The sequence below is a fragment of the Gobio gobio genome (assembly GCF_949357685.1).
Source record: "Gobio gobio genome assembly, chromosome: 4".
Classification (NCBI taxonomy): domain Eukaryota; kingdom Metazoa; phylum Chordata; class Actinopteri; order Cypriniformes; family Gobionidae; genus Gobio; species Gobio gobio.
The window spans coordinates 63,548,098-63,569,366 of record NC_137100.1 but is presented as its reverse complement, the minus strand read 5'-3'; the positions used below and the strand labels follow the sequence as shown (position 1 = coordinate 63,569,366).

The window sequence follows — 21,269 nt, the reverse complement described above, 5'->3', positions numbered from 1 at the left end:
ACAGCAGCGCAAAATTGTTTTTTGTAATTTAATGCAAAAGTAATATAATAAAAAATATTAGTGCAATAAATGTACATACATTTAAAAAAAAATCTAAATACAAAAAAAGTTGCAGGATTTACGATATATCACATCACAGTGAAAAGGGTCTATGTTCAATCTTTAAAGATTGAGCTTGGTCTTGTGATAGCCAGACAAAGGACAGCCCTCAGCCCACATGAAATTTCCACAGGTCACACCAAAAAGGACGTCCACATAACATTTTAAATGAAATAATAAAGACACTAACAATTCAAGTAAACATTGCAGAAGAAATGGCAAGCTTTTTTTTATATTATTTTTGTGAATCTGTGGTGATTTAAAGTGGCTTGTACCATTGTCCAACATGTACTGCATCCTCCGCCCACCGCACTATCTGTCGCCCTTCCAGCACCTGAAACAATGCAAATTTTCTCATCTGACCCATGCGGAGCGTCAAGGACACATCAACGTTTTTTCAGGGGGCCCAGAATTCCCTAGCTACGGCCCTGAACCCGCCCCTCGGATTGAGCCCTGCCAATGGTGTGTTCCCAGACCCAACATCTTGATGTGGGTCTGGCTTGTCAGGCTAATATAGCACATCATTTTATATGAATGATTGTTTGTAGGGAATAACTGATAAAAAAAGCAGTGGTCTTTACTCACGTCAGGTGGCCGTTCGTATGCTTTCTTCTGCCATCTTAGCTGAACATGCAAAAATGGTGTAAAAAATATGGAAAAGGGCTTTACATGTCAGTAAAATGGCCTCTTCCTGTCTCAGTGGCGGATCATGGTTGAAATGAGCTGGAAAGTTGATAGTCATTAAAGGGTTAGTTCACCCAAAAATGAAAATTCTGTCATTAATTACTCACCCTCATGTCGTTCGACACCCGTCAGACCTCCGTTCATCTTCAGAACAGAAATGAAGATATTTTTGTTGAAATCTGATGCTGAGAAAGGCTTCAGATAGGCCTTCATTGGCATTCAGTACATTTACACTCACAAGACCCATAAAAGGCACTTAAAACGTCATTACGAATCTGTAACTTCTTTAATATGAATCAGTGAGTCGAATCAGCAGTTTGGATATTTGACAAAATTTGGCGATCCAAACTGCTGATTCGACTCACTGATTCATAACGCTTCAAAGCTTCATGATTCCGTGTTTTGAAATCGTCGTTACTATATAAGTCATTATTTAGGGTTTTTTTGCGCACAAAAACTATTCTCGCCGATTCATAAAGGCCAATGGAGGCCTTTCAGAGCCATCAGATTTCAACTAAAATATCTTCATTTGTGTTCCGAAGATGAACGGAGGTCTGACGGGTGTCGAACGACATGAGGGTAAGTAATTAATGACAGAATTTTCATTTTTGGGTGAACTAACCCTTTAAATACAGGTGATTTATGTCATAAATAAATGCATTTAAATTATGTAAAAAATACATTTGATTCTTGTTATTTTTTAGTGCCCTTTTTGGTCCTTCTGCCCCTGAGGAGGTCTGTGCACGCCACTGCTGCAAACTGAAGTATTAATGCAATTTTCTTTACTCATCATTCAATACTGAGTGATATATTTAGCTTTTGTTTGATAGTTTTGCACCTACATGCCACTAGAGTGCACCAACCACCAATATATCCAATAACCACTGATCCTTCCATTCTCATCCTCTTCAACAACTAGGCTAAAGGTCCATGTTAACATCCCACAAAAAAATCAAGTGAAAATGAAGACAAACAAAGACAGACCTGTACGTGTTCACTGCATTTAATGGCTGTACAGAAGAATCAGCCTTTTAGCTGATAAACCGCAATGTACCACGATGGCAAACAAGAAATAATTTAGCAACATATTATTTACATGGCAACACAACAAGAGTGAATTCACAGTCATAATGTACAGCGCATCTGTGTGTTTTATGAAAGCGATCGCTCGGACAATACAGAAATAAAAACGCGTCTCTTCAACAAAAACAGTTTAATTCATACACAGAAAGGCAAAACTGATGCTAGATAAATAGCTAATACTCGCAACAAATAACTAGCAATCACTAGCAAGAGTCAGTTTGCTGTGTGCAGAGAGATATTAGACTCACAAGAGTGTTTTAACTAAATCTAACAATGCACGGTAAATGGAGAGTTCGTACCAAAATGAACATTTTGTCATTATTTAATCACCCTCATGTCGTTTCAAACCTGTATGATTTTTTTTTTTTTTTTTTACATAGATTTTGAAGAGCTCTTTCAATGTTACAGGTCATTGTGATTCACTATAAAGCTCCAAAAAAGTACAGTAGTCTCATAAAAACGTACACCCAAGAGCAAGTGCCAACAAAATCTTCCAAATCTGCACTTTTTGTGAGTGAGTAAATAATGAGAGAATTTTCCTTCTGAAGGGAATTATTCCTCTGATTGAGCTTTGTGTCAGATTTCTGAAGCTGATATGAATGTACTCAGAGATGTTGTATTGTGGATTGTGTGTCTAATGTTTCTCCTTCAGCGACAGACACACTGCATCTCTAAAAGAGTTCAACTTCATTCAAACATGCTTATAAAACACACACACACACACACACGCGCATGATTACATTCATCAGTCCTGCACAGAACGAAATATGAGAAATAAACTTACAGACGACTACATTATTACCCAGTGTTGTTCTTCAAATCAATACTAAACGCTAAAACGTCGCTGGCTGCCGTCAGATGGTTCACATTCTAAACTAAACTCATATAATCAGACATAAAAGAATAGATATCTCTTCAAAATCAAAACTCTTATCGTATCTGCACGTCATTGCATGTATTCGAGCACTGATGTGTGGGACAAATCTCACCAATCATGTCCAGGTCACATTTCACACCAAAACGCAAAAGATATCTATAAGGAATTATGTTTTGCATAAAGAAAACTCCAAATCCTTGAGACATTTTTGTGACAATTAAGCATTAACAACAAATCAATAATGAAAAAATAGTGCAATAAATAAGACCATGATGTATAAATACTTACAATTTAAATAATATACAAGTGTTTTTTTGTATAATTTGGGAGTTAAATGTGCTAAATCGTCATGAAAAGTGTCGCAAATCTTTAAGCACAATATCACATTTCTTTCTATTCATGTGGGGGTAAGATGTGACGTGGACATGTTTTTGAAGGGTTTCGTGAGATTCACCCGGTAAGTGAACGTGAGCGCTTAGGATCTCAGTGATTATGTACATGATCTCACAATTCAAAAGAAGCAGTTCTTGTGTTTGTGAGATGAGCTAAATGGAAAACCGTTTTGTCCCGTTACAAGGAAACCTTTCAAAGAAAAATAAGTGCGAGGAAACACAAACCGATTGCTTTTGTTTGACATATTTCAGCTGGTTTAAGTTGTGAGAAAAACCTGTTTAAAATCAGGCAAAACATGACATAAAAGTCACGAGAATTGGTTAATACTTAAAGCCCCAAACTAGCTTTTACGAGGTTAAAATGGCTAAAACTGAAGCTGGATACAGAATCCCTGATGTAAACGAGTCACACTCACAAATATCCTTCAACCAGATCTGTCATTTTCACATCATAATGTTAACCAAATATCACTGTGCTAAAAAGAGATATGATTACAGAGATCTTGGCAACCATTATCTGTCACTAAAGCATGAACCACTGAGAGTCATTGGCTGGTTTAAACAGCATCATCAGTCTTCAGCTTTGAGGAATTGTGCTGGTCCATCTGTGTTTTGTTTGTTACGGCTCTTTGTGGGAGCGAATGCCTGTTAGTTTGGCTGTTTAGTTTTAGGCTACAGACCGTTTCCATTGGGGACACTTCAAGACGAGTGGCACGGTTTTCTCTTTCCCTCTAAAACTCACTTATATCAGCTCAATGATGCCCTTCTCAAATTTCTGTGTTCGATTTAATTCCCAAAATGCACATCACTGAAGTGGCCGTGATAGGGGCAGAAACGCCTCGGGATCCAAAAGTCTCCATATTGAAGACATGATGGAGCTGAAACGGGGCAAATTTTTTCCTCCTACGTCCTTTAGCAGAACTAGTGCACAAACCTCCACGTCCAGGAAACAAACATCTGGATGTGAGATGTGGACGCAGGGGCTCATGGAGGGCCGGTGGAACAGAACGGGTCCTTCATCTTAGTGATTCTTCAATGTGGAAGGTTTTTTGCTCTTTCTTCGTCCTTTTGCTGAAGCAAACACGTTCTTCTCGATCTCTGTGGGCCTTTGGCACATTATAAATGTCTTCAGGCGAGAGCTGCACAAGTCCGTTTACTCAAATGACATGAGATTTGTTGGTATCTAAAAGAGTGGGAAGAGTAATTATGGCATTATTCAATTATGATAGTGAGATAATAGATGAAGGCTGGGCCGTGTGATGCTGGAGTTGAGATGTTCACAGTTGCTGAGCAATGTCACAACTTGCTTGCTATTATATTCATTCATTACACACAGACTGATATATTTCAAATGTTTCTTTTCATTTTGATGATTAAAACTGACAACTAAGAAAAATCCCAAATTCAGTATCTCAGAAAATTAGAATATTGTGAAAAGGTTAAATATTGAAGACACCTGGTGCCACACTCTAATCAGCTAATAAACTCAAAACACCTGCAAAGGCCTTTAAATGGTCTTTCAATCTAGTTATGTAGGCTACACAATCATGGAGAAGACTGCTGACTTGACAGTTGTCCAAAAGACGACCATTGACACCTTGCACAAGGAGGGCAAGACACAAAAGGTCATTGCAAAAGAGGCTGGCTGTTCACAGAGCTCTGTGTCCAAGCACATTAATAGAGAGGCGAAGGGAAGGAAAAGATGTGGTAGAAAAAGGTGTACAAGCAATAGGGATAACCGCACCCTGGAGAGGAATGTGGGGGAGATTCACAAAGAGTGGACTGCAGCTGGAGTCAGTGCTTCAAGAACCACTACGCACAGACGTATGCAAGACATGGGTTTCAGCTGTCGCACTCCTTGTGTCAAGCCACTCTTGAACAACAGACAGCATCAGAAGCGTCTCCCCTGGGCTAAAGACAAAAAGGACTGGACTGCTGCTGAGTGGTCCAAAGTTATGTTCTCTGATGAAAGTAAATTTTGCATTTCCTTTGGAAATCAGGGTCCCAGAGTCTGGAGGAAGAGAGGAGAGGCACACAATCCACGTTGCTTGAGGTCCAGTGTAAAGTTTCCACAGTCAGTGATGGTTTGGGGTGCCATGTCATCTGCTGGTGTTGGTCCACTGTGTTTTCTGAGGTTCAAGGTCAATGCAGCCGTATACCAGGAAGTTTTAGAGCACTTCATGCTTCCTGCTGCTGACCAACTTTATGGAGATGCAGAATTCATTTTCCAACAGGACTTGGCACCTGCACACAGTGCCAAAGCAACCAGTGCCTGGTTTAAGGACCATGGTATCCCTGTTCTTAAAGGTCCCGTTTTTCGTGTTTTTTTGAAGCTTTGATTGTGTTTACAGTGTGCAATATAACGTGTGTTCATGTTTCATGTGTAAAAAAACACAGTATTTTTCACACAATTGACTTATCTGTATACCGCTGTTTTCACTGTCCTCAAAACGGCCTGAGAATTTCCTCTTTCTATGAAGTCCCTCCTTCAGAAATACGTAACGAGTTCTGATTGTGCCAGCGGTTCCCGTGTTGTGATTGGACAGCAGCTTAGCGCACGCAGAGCGCACGTTGCCCGGAAAGGTCACGCCTCTTACCATAACGGGGAGCATTTGCTCAAAGTACAGCCCCTGAAGGCCAAAGAAAGGTGATTTGACTCCGGGATGAAAATAACAGCGTCTGAACGACATGGCGACAAACGCAACCGAACGCAACCGAACGCAACACTTCCTCTTCTCCACGAGGGAGCAACAAGACCACGCCCCCTTTTTCGCGTATTCTTGTGGGCGGAGGTTAGTCAACAAAATGTTCTACTGACGTCATTAAAGCAGGATGTACCAGGATGTCGTCCAAACCGGCCGTTCGCTGTAGGCTTTGAAAGGGAACTTCTGTTAAATAAAATATCTCGCTTGGCATTGAACTTTGAGCTTTATAATTTTACAGGTATTATTTATGCTCTAACAGCAACATTACACACTAACTAAAGTTTGAAAAATGGGATCACGAAGAACAGGACCTTTAATTGGCCAGCAAACTCGCCTGACCTTAACTCCATAGAAAATCTATGGGGTATTGTGAAGAGGAAGATGCGATATGCCAGACCCAACAATGCAGAAGAGCTGAAGGCCACTATCAGAGCAACCTGGGCTCTCATAACACCTGAGCAGTGCCACAGACTGATCGACTCAATGCCACGCCGCATTGCTGCAGTAATTCAGGCAAAGGAGCCCCAATTAAGTATTGAGTGCTGCACATGCTCATACTTTTCAGTTGGCCAAGATTTCTAAAAATCCTTTCTTCGTATTGGTCTTAAGTAATATTCTAATTTTCTGAGATACAGAATTTGGGATTTTCCTTAGCTGTCAGTTATAATCATCAAAATTAAAATAAATAAACATTTTAAATATATCAGCCTGCGTGTAATGAATGAATATAATATACACGTTTCACTTTTTGAATGGAATTAGTGAAATAAATCAACTTTTTGATGATATTCTAATTATATGACCAGCACCTGTATATATATATATATATATGTATATATATATACCCCATTACAACTAATATTCGACATTAGTTATATTATAATATTATTAAATTATATATTATCTAGATTACAATTTTAAAAATATAATATAAAAAATTACAACTTTTGTTTTGAACTTAAGTGTAACATTACATTTGTGACATGTGACACAGTTTTTTGATTAATACCAGGCTTAAAATAGACTAACAAAATGTGTTACTTTTTTTATTTCCATCCAAATTAACACAATACATATTGCAATATATACCATTATATAACATTATGGTTATATAAAATTTCTATACCATGACAATTTTGAAAAATAATTGTATCGCTAGCATGTCAATACACATTTGTGTATACCTGAGGTCTTCTTCTCCGACAGGCCTCCTCCAGGTGCTTGTGCCATATGATCGCAGAGAACCGGTCTCCAGTCTGAAACTTGTAAACATTCCCTACGAAACGCAGAGATTTAAAAATGTAAACAAATATATAATTCACTATCATCGATTTAACACTCACAAAAGTGACATATAAACCTACTGTGGAAGAGATTTACCTTTGTCAGGATCGTTGAGCTGAAAGATGTTGGGTTGGGCCGGATCATCCGGCAGGACAACCATCCAGCCCAGAACCGACACTTTCTTACACGGCGTCGACTTGTACTGATGTGCGGAGTAAGAATTCATAAAATGTTATTTTCATCTTGTATGCAGTTTTTCCATTCCAAATGATTTTTTTATTCAAAACCTCCATCAATGTTTTGACAATTTTATTTATGTATGTTTTGAAATATGGAATTTGTCTGACATTATTTTAGCACGTATCATGGATTGACCCTTATATGCAAAAGCACTCACATGTTTCCGTTCAGCGGCTCGCAGGGCTTTGGATCTGAAGAATATCAGAGTCGAACCAGACAGTGAGATCCAGTACCGGGTCCACGAGGCAAGCTAAAAAAATAATAATAAAATAAAACATTACACATGATCCACATACACTGCTGTTTGGGATCACTATGATTTATCTTTTTAAATAAATTGTTATAACTTATTTTCAGCAAGCATGTATATATTTTTTTCAAATATGACGGTAAAGACTTTTATAATGTTACAAATGATTCTATATCAAATAAATCCTATCCTAAATTCCCTTCATCATAGAATTTCCACAAAAATATTAAGCAGCAAAAAGTGATAATAATGATAGTGATGATAATAATCATAAATGTTTCTTGAGCATCAAATCATCTTCATAGAATTATTTGTGAAGGATCACGTGACACTGAAGACTGGAGTAATGATGATAAATTCAGCTTTGATCACAGGAATAAATGACATTTTACAATATATTCACATAGCAAACAGCTGTTTGAAATTGTAATATTATTTCACAATCTTACCGTTTTTTTTCTTTTCTTTTTAAATCTTGGTGAGCATAAGACACTTCTTTTAAAATATTACAGACCCCAAACTTTTGTACAGTTGTGAACATACAAATATAGCATGATGCTAACTGAAGAGTACATTACTACACACAGGGTTTCTGCAGATATCATGAAGGTACATTTAAGACTCATCTAAGACCTTTTTAAGACCAAGTAAAAACATGTAAGAAATAAAGTGAAGTTAAGGAGAAACACTTGAAAAAAAATACATCTTCCAACCATAGACTGTAAAAAAAATATGGACATAGTGTCTGTGACGTCACCCATAGGATTCTGAAGAGCAGGTTTGAAGCGTAAAGTAGGGTCGAGCTGGCCGTCGCCATCTTGGCAGCGCGTCACTCCCAGATAACAGAAAATGGGTAAAGAGGCGGGACGTGGGCGGAGCTGAGGTGACGTGATGACTAACAGACAGCAGACAAACGGCAATCCACCTGTCACTCAAAGTGGCCACGCCCTTAATTATGCAGAACTTTAAGGCTTTAATGTAATAATGTAAACGAATGATTTAAAAAATATTCACCCCCCTCACAGTCGTCATGAAGGGCAAAATTAGCCATACAGACCAAAACCACAATTTGTACCAGCCTGTAAACATGTGTTTTTCTGCTGTAAAGTTGGGCATTTTAACATGGAGCTCAATGAGATTCTGCTCCTTCTGGAGTCTGTCTCTAGAGGCCAGTCGATGAATTACAGTTTAAGTCACTTCCGTATCGCTTCAAGAGAAACTGTGGGAGGTTGCTGCTTGCTTCCAACAGATAACAGCTAGGGTTACTAGAAGTAAACAGAAGTACCGCCCCAAGCGACCGTGCGAGGACTAATACAAACTCCCTTTACCAAAAAACACTTCATATCTTCATCTTCAACGTGTTTTTTTTTGCTAAAGGCTGTTTGTATTAGTCTTCTCATGTGCGCTTTGTAAACACAGGGACAGTACTTCTCCCTACGTCTAGTGTGACGTTTTCTACGTGATTGCGCATTCACTAGCACATCGCAGAGCAGCGCAAGATGAGCAATTTAGGCTAAAAAGTATATTTAATTTTTTAATTTTTTATTTTAAATGACTGATCGTTTCACTAGATAAGACCCTATTCCTCGTCTGGGATCATGCAGAGCCTCTGAAGCCATTCGAAGACCTTTGAAACTGCATTGATTTGGACCTTGAACATTTTGGTTGCAATTGAAAACCATTATGTGAAAAAAATGTTTTCCTAAAAAAAAAAAACCTAATTTCTTTTCGACTGAAGAAAGAAAGACATGAACATCTTGGATGAGATGGGGGTGAGTTAAATATCAGGACATTTTCATTTTGAAGTCAACTAATCCTTTAACTATCACCCCACTTTTTTTTTTGTTGTTTTCTGTTCACCTTGGGTTTCCTGCCCTCCTTCAGCAGGGTTTTCCTCCTCACCGGCCCCTCCATAGTGACGCCGCCCAGCTCTCCGTGACTCAGACTGGGCTCTGCTACTGACGGACTGCACAGTGGGAAAACACATTAGCTGAACACCTTTAAAACAACAACTGACCCGTGCGTGTGTGTGTGTGTGAGAGCGTTCAGTGGACATATGGTGATTGTTGCTTCTTTATCCATGTAATGAGCCCTAAGAGAGCAGAAGTTACAGTTCACATCTGATCTGAGGATGTGATGGAGTAAAGATGAGCCATGTGTAAAGAGGACAGAAAGGATCCCTCCACCCGGCAAACACCCCACTCTAAAGACACCGGCTCTGTTTCAAAACCTAGTGAGCTGCCTACATAGGAATCATATGCACACTCTCAATGTAAACACTGTTCCAGAAGGTAAACAGCGTATATATATATGTAGCCTCCTAATGGTGCGTTCACACCAGACGCGAATGAAGCGGTTCGCACGAGTCATTTACACTTTAAGTCAATGCAAAGACGCGAATAGACATTATGCGGCGTGATTCACGCGAATGAGTTGCCGCGTTAACCAATCAGGAGCTTGCTCTAGTAGTGACAACAATGAGGACAAAATCATATGTGGATACCCGGAGCTGTACGTACTATATAGAAACAGGAATCAAAAGGATCTTGCTTGGAAGAAAGTGAGTGAGGCGGTCGGACAGTCTGGGGTGAGTTTCCCAAAAGCATCGTTAGCCAACTATGGTCGCAAATTCCGTCGTTATCAACATAGTTCAACCAGTCGTTAGCCGCGTTTCCATTACCCTTCAAATTTCGCAAATTGAAATTTCGAATTGAAAATACGCCCAATGGAAACGTGTCAATTTCGCAAAAACTCCCATATATTGCAAAAAAGTTTTTATGCTCGCATGAGGTGGTTTTTCAGGCAATTCGAAAAAGGAAATTTTCGCAAAACTGCAATGGAAACAGTTTTTCCGCATTTACAGGTCACCTGGTACGGTCACGCATTGCTCTCACATAGGGCCTACATATCATTTTTTTTCCACTCAAGTATGTACGAGATCTTATGTCGTTAAAACAACATATATTTTCTCCTAATAAGGAAAGTGGCGTAATTTTATAATGACGGACCCTGGTGCAACCACAAATATCATAACTATCTATAGGCCTACTGTAATTATGACATATATTCAAGAAATGTATTAAAACAGAAAGACGCTATAGTTTCAGCCTTGCTCAAAGACTAGGTCAATCCATTCCCGACGATCTTGGTTTGCTTCTTACTTATTAAATATAGCCTACAGCCAAATAGTTGATTAAACATTGATCAAAATACAGTGTATACAAAACAAAATTAATTTTAAAGAAAGACTTTCTAGAAAATACAATTCAATTGTGCTCAAAATCCATGTCTCCAGACATATGCGCATCTGATTATGTAGCCTTACTCATGCTGCTCACTTTTCATAATCAACATATGAAATTATTCAGAGATTATAATATTTTGACATAGCCTAACTATATGAAACTAAATAGGCTACGTTTTCTTTAACCCTCTTTCCGACGAAGTCGTTGTCGCCTTTTGATGGATTTTTTCCTTATTCCAGCGGAAACTCAAAATACTCCGTCATTTTTAGCCATACAGAGATCAGTGCAAGACATAATTATAAACAATAAACCGTCTACTTTTATTAGTGTACACTCACGATAACAGCAAAGGCCGTGGACTCAGGGAACAGATTATTTTGCACTCCACTCCAAACGCTGTCTTCATTTCAAAAATATATTTTGTTTATTAAACGCAAAGTTTTTCATTTCAAAAGCATTTCTAAATTCAGTTTATATTTCCAAAAAACGAAATTCCGAGCCAAAATAACGAAGTGGTAAAAAAAACGTTGAGCTACCACCATACAAATTCAAAGTTTTCGCTCGTCTCTGTATGTGGCAATGCGTCACAATAACCTGGCGTATGTAAAAGTCGATCATTCTTTACAGATGATGGTATGTTTGGACAGAAGACGAGTTCTTTATTAAACTCATAAAAAAACGATAGAATATAAAATGCCACAATTTATCATAACACCTCATTTGTGCTGCTCAAGTATAAGGTGCTTTCCTTGCCATCAGTGCTATAACACTCACGTCTCTTTCCATTAATAATAATAGCGTGCGGTGGCTGGGATATACATAAACCTAACAACATACGTAGCATGATTTTTGGAATGATTTATCACGAGAGGAAAAAACATTTTTTAGTCGCATAACATCAGTTAATGGAAACGCTGTCATTTCGCAATATTTTTTTGTTGACTTTTAGAAAATGTTGCAAAAGTTTTGCGCAAATCTGTAATGGAAACGTGGCTACGTGTTTCCCGAAACCATGGTTCCAACGAACATTCGCAAACTTGCGTGGTTGGAACGACAGCTCTCAACCTGTGGTTAGAAGCATAGTTTCTTGTTTGCATGACATGTAAATCCTTATCTTGAGCAAAATAAGCAAACTAACATTTAGTACAATCCATCTCTTTTATTTTTAATACATACAAATGTCATTTATGTCTTTTAGTTAGTCAAGAGATTTAAAGCACCTTTTTGGAAGAGTGCGCATGTGCGGACGCACTCTTGTATGTAAGAATGAGCCAATTTGAATCTGGAAATAAAGCAAAATAACTGAGAATAATAATAATAATAATTATAATAATAAGTCCTCAGGTGCCATGTCCATAATTTATAGCAAAAAATCTAGCATGAATTTGATCTCAAACTAATTCATTAAAAGCAGTTATTACTCCACCACCTGCGTGACATCATTAACCAACGTGGTTGAACGACAGATTTGCGAAAATACGATTTCGGGAAACAGTCGCCAGTAGCTAGTTGATTTCGGGAAACAGTCGCCAGTAGCTAGTTGATTTCTTCAAAGATGCATCGTACTATGGCAGTTGAGCAGTGAGTTACGTCGTTGAGCGGGAAACGCACCCCTGGTAAGTTGTAAAAACGCTCTTTACTCAATTTGAGCTATACATAGGGGTGATTTCAGGGTGATTGGGACACTTTTTGCCATTGAGATGACTTGGAAAAAGTGTCCCATTCATCCTGAATTCACCCTATTGAGACTACAAGCTAGTTAAAGCCAGCAAATTGAGCTTATTCGCCGTATTTTAAAACAATCCATGTCAGCCATTTCGCAACGAGACGGGCCGGCTGACAGAAGCCCCTCCCATGATGCGAATTCACGTCGAGAAATGAATGTCACGCGCGAATGAAACGAGTAAACTCAAAATGTTCAAGCGTCCAACTACGCGCGAAGTCATGTCTGGTGTGAACGCACAGTAAGGACTCCACTGTGGATGAGTACTTCAAGTTTTAATTTATTAAAAAAAAAAACTATTTTATCCAATATTTGACTTTAAATATTTAAAACACCATTTAATATCTCATTTCCATTGAAGATCTACACTACCCATTTCTGTATATTTGCATATACAGTAGTGACCCAAAGTGATGTCCGGCTCAGTCAAATAGACATCTTCACCCTTTATTTAAATATTATAAAAAATGTGCTAAAGATTTTGTAAGCATATTGCGTAGTTGTGTTTGGAGTAAAAAAATGATGAACATGTAAAACAAGAGAGAACCAACTAAATATTAATAACTGATTATGTTGTAGTTAATGTATGCTTTTTCTTGTGAGCTTTTTGTTTTTCTACGTATTGTTTGATGTTGCATATAGTAAAATAACAGCTGTAGCTGTGGTTTTTGTCATATTTTTCAGATAAATACCAAGTTCCACTACTGTATCTGTATTATACAATCACACTTGCATTGCTTCTAGAATCTTCACTTAAATAAACCACATTTAAAGGCACTTAAACTTGGCATTGGTTTGGATAAAAATATCTACTAAATCTGAGGTTTTCAATCTTTTAGATGCCCAGATATGATCATCCTTGTGTGAGGGACCCCCATCCTAAAATGTAAAAAATGTCAACAAAAAAAAAACTTTCACTGTTGTTAGTTGCACTCAAATCATCCTTGTTCACATTAAAGAAACTCATGTAACTACATGAACTTACATTTACTGAGTTGTTTCTACTAAAAATGTGTATTGTCATCTTTACTTAAGTGTTTGTTCGGTCAACTTAACATTGCTGAGTGAAATGAACAAACTGGGCAGTGGATCTGTAGTTCCCAGCATGCTTTGCAAGGGACTGCATTAGGAGAGTAAATTCAGGGATTAAAGTGTTAATTTATGTGCATTTTTTCAGTAAAGGGAAAGATGTTGTTAGTTTATGTTAGTGTTTAATGCCCAGTTATGTTGGACATTTAGAGGAGTTTCTGTAATTTTGTGGTTACCATTTTGTAGAAGAGTGGCACTCATACACACATTTATTGGATGGAATTCCTGCTCTCAATTACATTGAGTTTGTACAATGAGTTATTTTAGCATTTTGTTTCTAAAAATATGCTTGTTGTAATTTAATAGTTTTCCACTTAGGAAAATAGCTAATTTAATAAGGTAAATTAAATTGATAAATGTGTTCACCTAACATAGTACACTTTTGTAAATCTAAGATAACATTATTAAGTAAACTGCACATAGAAATATTATGTAACTGAGTAAATACAAACCATTTGAATTTGTCACTAAGAAATTGTCAGCTTTACTTGAATTTCTTTTGTTCATATAAATAACATTTTCTCTTAAATAAAACATTACTCAATATAGTTGCGTGGAACCAATTGACGCTGCTTTTTTGAGTAAATTCAACAAGTAATTTTTTTGAGTGTATATACTGTATAAAGTATAAAGTAATGTATAAAGACCCAATTTATCTTGTGTAAAATTGATATTATAAATGTGTAAAATATTATTAAAAAATATTTAGTTTCAATTACATTATATTATTAAGTTTTTTCTACACACTATAGTACTGCAGTGTTAGATGTATTATTTATCTAAACAAATTATTATTTATTTTTGTATTTTAAATATCTAAATTATATAATCGAATTTAAACTTTTTGTACATTTTATTAATTATTTATTTTAACCGAATTGTTATTGTTCATTTATATTACTCAGTTTGTTTATTTATTTAGTTTAATCATGTTTTTATTAATTATTTATTAATATAATTATATAATATAATATAATTATTTACATAATTGTTATTTTTTATTTATTTTAAATTTTTAGTTTATTTTAAATCTTTTGGTTATTTATTGCAATATAATTAATATTTTTGATTGTTTTATTAATGACTTATTTTAACATAATTGTTATTGTTTATTTATTTTTAATAAGTTTATTTATTTATTTAGTTTAATCTTGGTTTTTAGTGTTTATTTATTTTTACATTTTTTTATTGTTTTATTATTTATTGCAATCTAATTATTTAATCTTTTTGTTTATTTGATTAAATACTTATTTTAACCTAATTGCTATTGTTCATTAATTTTACTCAGTTTATTTATTTTTTTAGTTAACTTTAATTATGTTAATCCCAACAGGGAAAAACACCAACAATCAAAAATGCTTGAGTATATGGTGTCATGGCTTTGCAATCAAAAAATGGGGTTATAATGGAAGTCAATGGGGCAAAAACAGCCACGAGCAGTAAATGAGGGAGAAAAAATGTAAATCTGATGCTGCACAAAAACTAACAATGCATCAAAGCCAATGTTGTAACTAATCTTCCACATGTCCAAGACTGTGATATAAGGAAAAAAATATCCAGTCCACAATCACATTTTATATTGAAAATAGTCAATATTTGACCCCCCCCCCCCCCCCCCCCCCTGAATTTTTTGTAGTTTGGATCAGGACTGAGGTTGATTAATAGATTTATGCAAAATAAAAAAAATTTAAATATTCATCTGATACATTTTTACAGCAGTTTAATTTAGTGGATGTTTTCATCCCAAACATAAAGAAAGGGTAGTGAATGTTCCCACAGTGTATCGTTGAGTTTTTGAAATTGTCTTCCGTGTGTGCCTCCACGACGCATGCGCGAGAATATGACGTAGATCCGGCGTTCGGGAATCCATGAAATACACACTTTAGCCCCATTTTGAGAACTACACCGAGACCTAAAGCACGATCAATGTAGAATTCAACAGCTTAGACACGCGCGTCTTCCTCTGCTTGTAAACAAATCGCTTCTGGGTCATGTGTCCGAACGCCGGATCTGCGTCATATTCTCGCGCATGCGTCGTGGAGACACACACGGAAGACAAGAACAAGTTGGATAAAGGTGTTATTTTGATTTTTTTTGCGCACAAAAACTATTGTCGTCGCATCGTAAAATGATTGTAGAGTCACTGTGGTGAGATGGACTTTGTAACAATGTTTTAAGTGCCTTTCATGGATCTTGTGAGTGTAAATGTACTGAATGCCAATGGAGGCCTATCTGAAGCCACCCCGACTGAGCCTGGTTTCTCCCAAGGTTTATTTTTCTCCATTAGGTCACCTAATGGGGTTTTGGTTTCCTTGCCACTGTTGCCTCTGGCTTGGCGTGCTCAGTTGGGGACACTAAATTTTTCAACTAAACATCGAAATACATCTAAATAATAAACTAAATTAACCATTTAAACTAAATTACTGATCAAATTATTAATCTAAAGCCCACACTGTCACTGTATGATACTTGAAATTTTTCCAGAATGGCTATACAGCTGAATAAAATTATGCTGCATTATTTTCCTGTTTAACACTGTAAAGCTGCTTTGAAACAATCTACATTGTTAAAAGCGCTATATAAATAAAGTTGACTTGACTTGAAGCCTTTCTCAGCATCAGCTTTACACTAAAATATCTTCATTTATGTCTGAAGGGTCTGACGGGTGTCGAACGACATGAGGGTGAGGAATTAATGACAGAATTTTCATTTTTGGGTGAACTAACCCTTTAATAAGGGGTAAGTCGCTTTGGATAAAAGCATCTGCCAAATGCATAAATGTAAATGTCAAAAGCCCCCCATAGTGGATGAAAACGTCCCCAACAGCACATAAGGGTTCATCTTTTATTTATTTTTTATAACTTATACATTTTTCCCCCTAGCACTGCCTTGCCTACCCTGTGCTAAATGAATGAATGTAAATGTGAGAAGCTTTATTTGAATGCTGCCTATGTACAGCGTCACCCCAGTTAGGAAGCCACATCAAAAAGAAGCTGCCTAGGTAGACAGCCAGCCTGCTCATTAGGTTTCAGAACAGAGCTTTTCTCCTCTATAAATACAGTGATCCTGTTCTACAAACATCCTGAGATGAAGACAATCTGACATCTGGAAAAAGAGAAAACAGATGACAGACGTGACAGTCTTTGGTCTAAACCAGAAAGAGAGGGAAAACTGGAATGTTAAAGAAGAGACACTGCATGCCAAGACAGGTGAACCCGATGCCCCAGAGGAATGGAGAAGGTGACCTTTGACCCAGGTGGACGTTGGTACCTGTGGGCATGGCTGTGGCCTCTGGGGGAGTTGCGATGAGGGACCCTCCAGTTAGGGCCCAGAGTCGAATACATGCGGCCCCTGTTTGCACATTCGGCACAATGAGTTTAGCGTCAGAGCCGATACAGCACTCCAAAAAATATTCAGGCCGAAATGTACGCAGTTCAATTGCATATTAAATTTCCATCTATTTGAAGTACACAATTTTAACATAAACAAAAAATAAACGTCATTTGATGCATATTAAGATGCATATGACCATCATGGCTTAGTTTATTATTGCTATTTGCATCTATTTGAGTTTATTCAAATCATTTAAAATGCATTTATTCAAATTGAGTAGAATCAGCAAACATCTGTGCATTGTTATGAAAGTATGAACACTGTTAAAATATGGCTAGTAAAATGTATGAGATTGAAACAAACTGGATTTATTGATAATAGATACATAAACCTTGTTATTGTGTATTCAGTTTATTAGTCCTATCACTGAAATCTTACCCGTTTCATTTTTGTATGACTGACAAATATGCATCACATAACAGCTTATTGGTTAAAATTGTGCAATTCAAATACATAAATCTTAAATTTAGGTCTGAATATTTTTTTGAGTGTATATACGGAGTTTCACTGACTAATGAAAACAGAACGCAATTATTGAATCTGTGCACGTGTTAAAAGGATATTACACCCAACAATTACATTCTCTCATCATTTATTCACTTTTCCATGCAATTAAAACATACAGTGCAGTGATTACTTTCAAGTTCCAAAAATAATAATTTAACAGTTTATTCGACTTGTGCACTATATATACACATCGATCAGGCATAACATTATGACTGGTGATGACAGGTGAAGTGAATAACACTGATGATCTCTTCATCACCTGTTAGTGGGTGGGATATATTAGGCAGCAAGTGAACATTTTGTGCTCAAAGTTGATGTGTTAGAAGCAGGAAAAATGGGCAAGCGTAAGGATTTGAGCGAGTTTGACAAGGGCCAGATTGTGATGGCTAGACGACTGGGTCAGAGCATCTCCAAAACTGCAGCTCTTGTGGGGTGTTCCCGGTCTGCAGTGGTCAGTCTCTATCAAAAGTGCTCCAATGGAGGACCAGTGGAGAACCGGCCACAGGCTCATGGAGGACCAGTGGAGAACCGGCCACAGGGTCATGGAGGAACAGTGGAGAACCGGCCACAGGGTCATGGAGGAACAGAGGAGAACCGGCCACAGGGTCATGAAGGACCAGTGGAGAACCGGCCACAGGGTCATGGAGGACCAGTGGAGAACCGGCCACAGGGTCATGGAGGACCAGTGGAGAACCGGCCACAGGGTCATGGAGGACCAGTGGAGAACCGGCCACAGGGTCATGGAGGACCAGTGGAGAACCGGCCACAGGGTCATGGAGGAACAGTGGAGAACCGGCCACAGGGTCATGGAGGAACAGAGGAGAACCGGCCACAGGGTCATGAAGGACCAGTGGAGAACCGGCCACAGGGTCATGGAGGAACAGTGGAGAACCGGCCACAGGGTCATGGAGGAACAGTGGAGAACCGGCCACAGGGTCATGGAGGACCAGTGGAGAACCGGCCACAGGGTCATGAAGGACCAGTGGAGAACCGGCCACAGGGTCATGGAGGAACAGAGGAGAACCGGCCACAGGGTCATGAAGGACCAGTGGAGAACCGGCCACAGGGTCATGGAGGACCAGTGGAGAACCGGCCACAGGGTCATGAAGGACCAGTGGAGAACCGGCCACAGGGTCATGGAGGAACAGTGGAGAACCGGCCACAGGGTCATGGAGGACCAGTGGAGAACCGGCCACAGGGTCATGAAGGACCAGTGGAGAACCGGCCACAGGGTCATGGAGGAACAGTGGAGAACCGGCCACAGGGTCAAGGAGGAACAGTGGAGAACCGGCCACAGGGTCATGGAGGAACAGCGGAGAACCGGCCACAGGGTCATGGAGGAACAGTGGAGAACCGGCCACAGGGTCATGGAGGAACAGCGGAGAACCGGCCACAGGGTCATGGAGGAACAGTGGAGAACCGGCCACAGGGTCATGGAGGACCAGTGGAGAACCGGCCACAGGGTCATGAAGGACCAGTGGAGAACCGGCCACAGGGTCATGGAGGACCAGTGGAGAACCGGCCACAGGGTCATGGAGGACCAGTGGAGAACCGGCCACAGGGTCATGGAGGACCAGTGGAGAACCGGCCACAGGGTCATGGAGGACCAGTGGAGAACCGGCCACAGGGTCATGGAGGACCAGTGGAGAACCGGCCACAGGGTCATGGGCGGCCGAGGCTCATTGATGCACGTGGGGAGCGAAGGCTGGCCCGTGTGGTCCGATCAAACAGACGAGCTACTGGAGCTCAAACTGCTCAAGAAGTTAATGCTGGTTCTGATGGAAAGGTGTCAGAATACACAGAGCATCTCAGTTTGTTGTGTATGGGGCGGCACAGCCGCTGACCACTGCCCATGCTGACCCCTGACCTCCGCCCAAAGCACCAACAGTGGCACCTGAGCATCAGAACTGGACCACGGAGCAATGGAAGAAGGCGGCCTGGTCTGATGATCACGTGTTCTTTAACATCACGTGGATGGCCGGGTGTGTCTGCGTGGCTTACCTGGGGAACACATGGCACCAGGTGCATTATGGGAAGAGGGCGTGGCTGCGGAGGCAGTGATGCTTTGGGCAATGTTCTGCTGGGAAACCTTGGGTCCTGCCATCCATGTGGATGTTACTTTCACATGTCCCACCTACCTAAGCATTGTTGAGACCATGTCCAGCCTTTCATGGAAACGGTTTCCCTGGTGGCTGTGGCTCTTTCAGCAGATAATGCGCCGCCACAAAGCAGAAATGGTTCAGGAATGGTTTGAGGAGCAAAACAATGAGTTTGAGGTGTTGACTTGGCCTCCAAATTCCCCAGATCTCAATCCAATCGAGCATCTGTGGGATGTGCTGAACAAACAAGTCCGATCCATGGAGGCCCCACCTCGCAACTTACAAGACTTAAAGGATCTGCTGCTAGCATCTTGGTGCCAGATACCACAGCACACCTTCAGGGGTCTAGTGGAGTCCATGCCTCGACGGGTCAGGGCTGTTTTGGCAGCAAAAGGGGGACCAACACAATATTAGGACATAATGTTATACCCGAGCGGTGTATATATATATATATATATATATATATACCAAGTCTGAATTCTTATTTCCAGTGCTTTTGACTAGTGCAAAAATTGTATGAACTACTTTCACAGCCCTTCGGTCACAATCTGCTATTGCATGGAAAAGAGCTGCATGAACATCTGCTAAACATTTCTTTTTGTGTTTCACAGAAGAAAGAAAGTCATGCAGGTTTAGAATAAACGTAAGGGTGAATAAATGACTTTTCATTGTCAGGTGAACTATCCCTTTAAGCCTTAAACCGTTCTGAGACCAGTTTTTGTGTCAGTTTTAGTTGTGTTATTGTGTTTTGCTCTATGTATATCTGTATGTTTTCCTGTGGAATGGACATAAATGGATGTTAAACATTTATAACGAGAAACGACAAATAAACAACAACAAAAACAACAAGTATTGTTGAAATTTGAATGAAAAATGACATAAAAGTCATTCTTTCCAGAACTAGTACACACTTCAAAATGCTGGGTTGTTTTAACCCATGTTTGGGTCAAATATGGACAAACCCAACTGTTGGGTTTAAAAAAATTAATAAAACAAAAAAAAACAACAGTTGTGTTCGTCCATATTTTACCCAAACATGGGTTGAAACAACCCAGCATTTGTATGAAAAAGTTACAAGGCGGTTGATCATATGAAGGTTTTACGATATAATTTTACAATAAGGTTAATAAACAGTGTTATGAATGTATTGCTCATTATTAGTTCATTAACTAATGTAAACTAATGAGACCTTAGTGTAAAAGGTTACCAGTTAGATTAGCTCTTAATTAGATTAGTAATAACAGACTGCTGGGCCAGCAAAACCTTTTCTTTTCCATTACAGTTCAGCTCCACTAGAATGATCCCATAATCCATAATCCCGTAATCCATAATAAAGCAGATGAAAGAGTCTCACCTCTCGAGTCCCGGGGAAAGATCACCACATAACGAACTCTGACTGCTGCCTGATAAACAGAAAGCAAACAAACCTCACAACCGTTTCCATTTGAGCACAAATCAGTCATTCTTTCATCTCTGACAGTGATAATGAAGAAATAAGGTACAAAAGCAGCACAGCATAACGCTCAAGGTTTAAAAAAACAAAAAACAGTTGTGGAATAATGCTGGTACCCTAACTATAACTAAGATTAATAGTTAAGT

General features: G+C 38.9%; 1 protein-coding gene across 2 annotated transcripts in view; it reads right to left on the bottom strand.

The window, feature by feature from the left end:
- Nucleotides 1–1,767: 1,767 nt before the first annotated feature.
- The window catches only part of LOC307125795 (ras-specific guanine nucleotide-releasing factor RalGPS1), a 269,981-nt gene continuing 250,479 nt past the window's right edge, over nt 1,768–21,269 (bottom strand). The window contains exons 14-20 of one of the 2 annotated variants that reach the window (XM_079815914.1): nt 21,025–21,073; nt 16,942–17,022; nt 9,475–9,580; nt 7,522–7,614; nt 7,221–7,326; nt 7,025–7,116; nt 1,768–4,318 (exon numbers count right to left, since the gene is read on the bottom strand). In XM_079815914.1, the coding sequence (XP_079672040.1) occupies nt 4,289–4,318; nt 7,025–7,116; nt 7,221–7,326; nt 7,522–7,614; nt 9,475–9,580; nt 16,942–17,022; nt 21,025–21,073 (557 nt within the window). In that variant the 3' untranslated portion in view covers nt 1,768–4,288. The remainder of the gene's footprint in view (nt 4,319–7,024; nt 7,117–7,220; nt 7,327–7,521; nt 7,615–9,474; nt 9,581–16,941; nt 17,023–21,024; nt 21,074–21,269) is intronic. The other variant, XM_079815915.1, reaches the window with a different exon arrangement.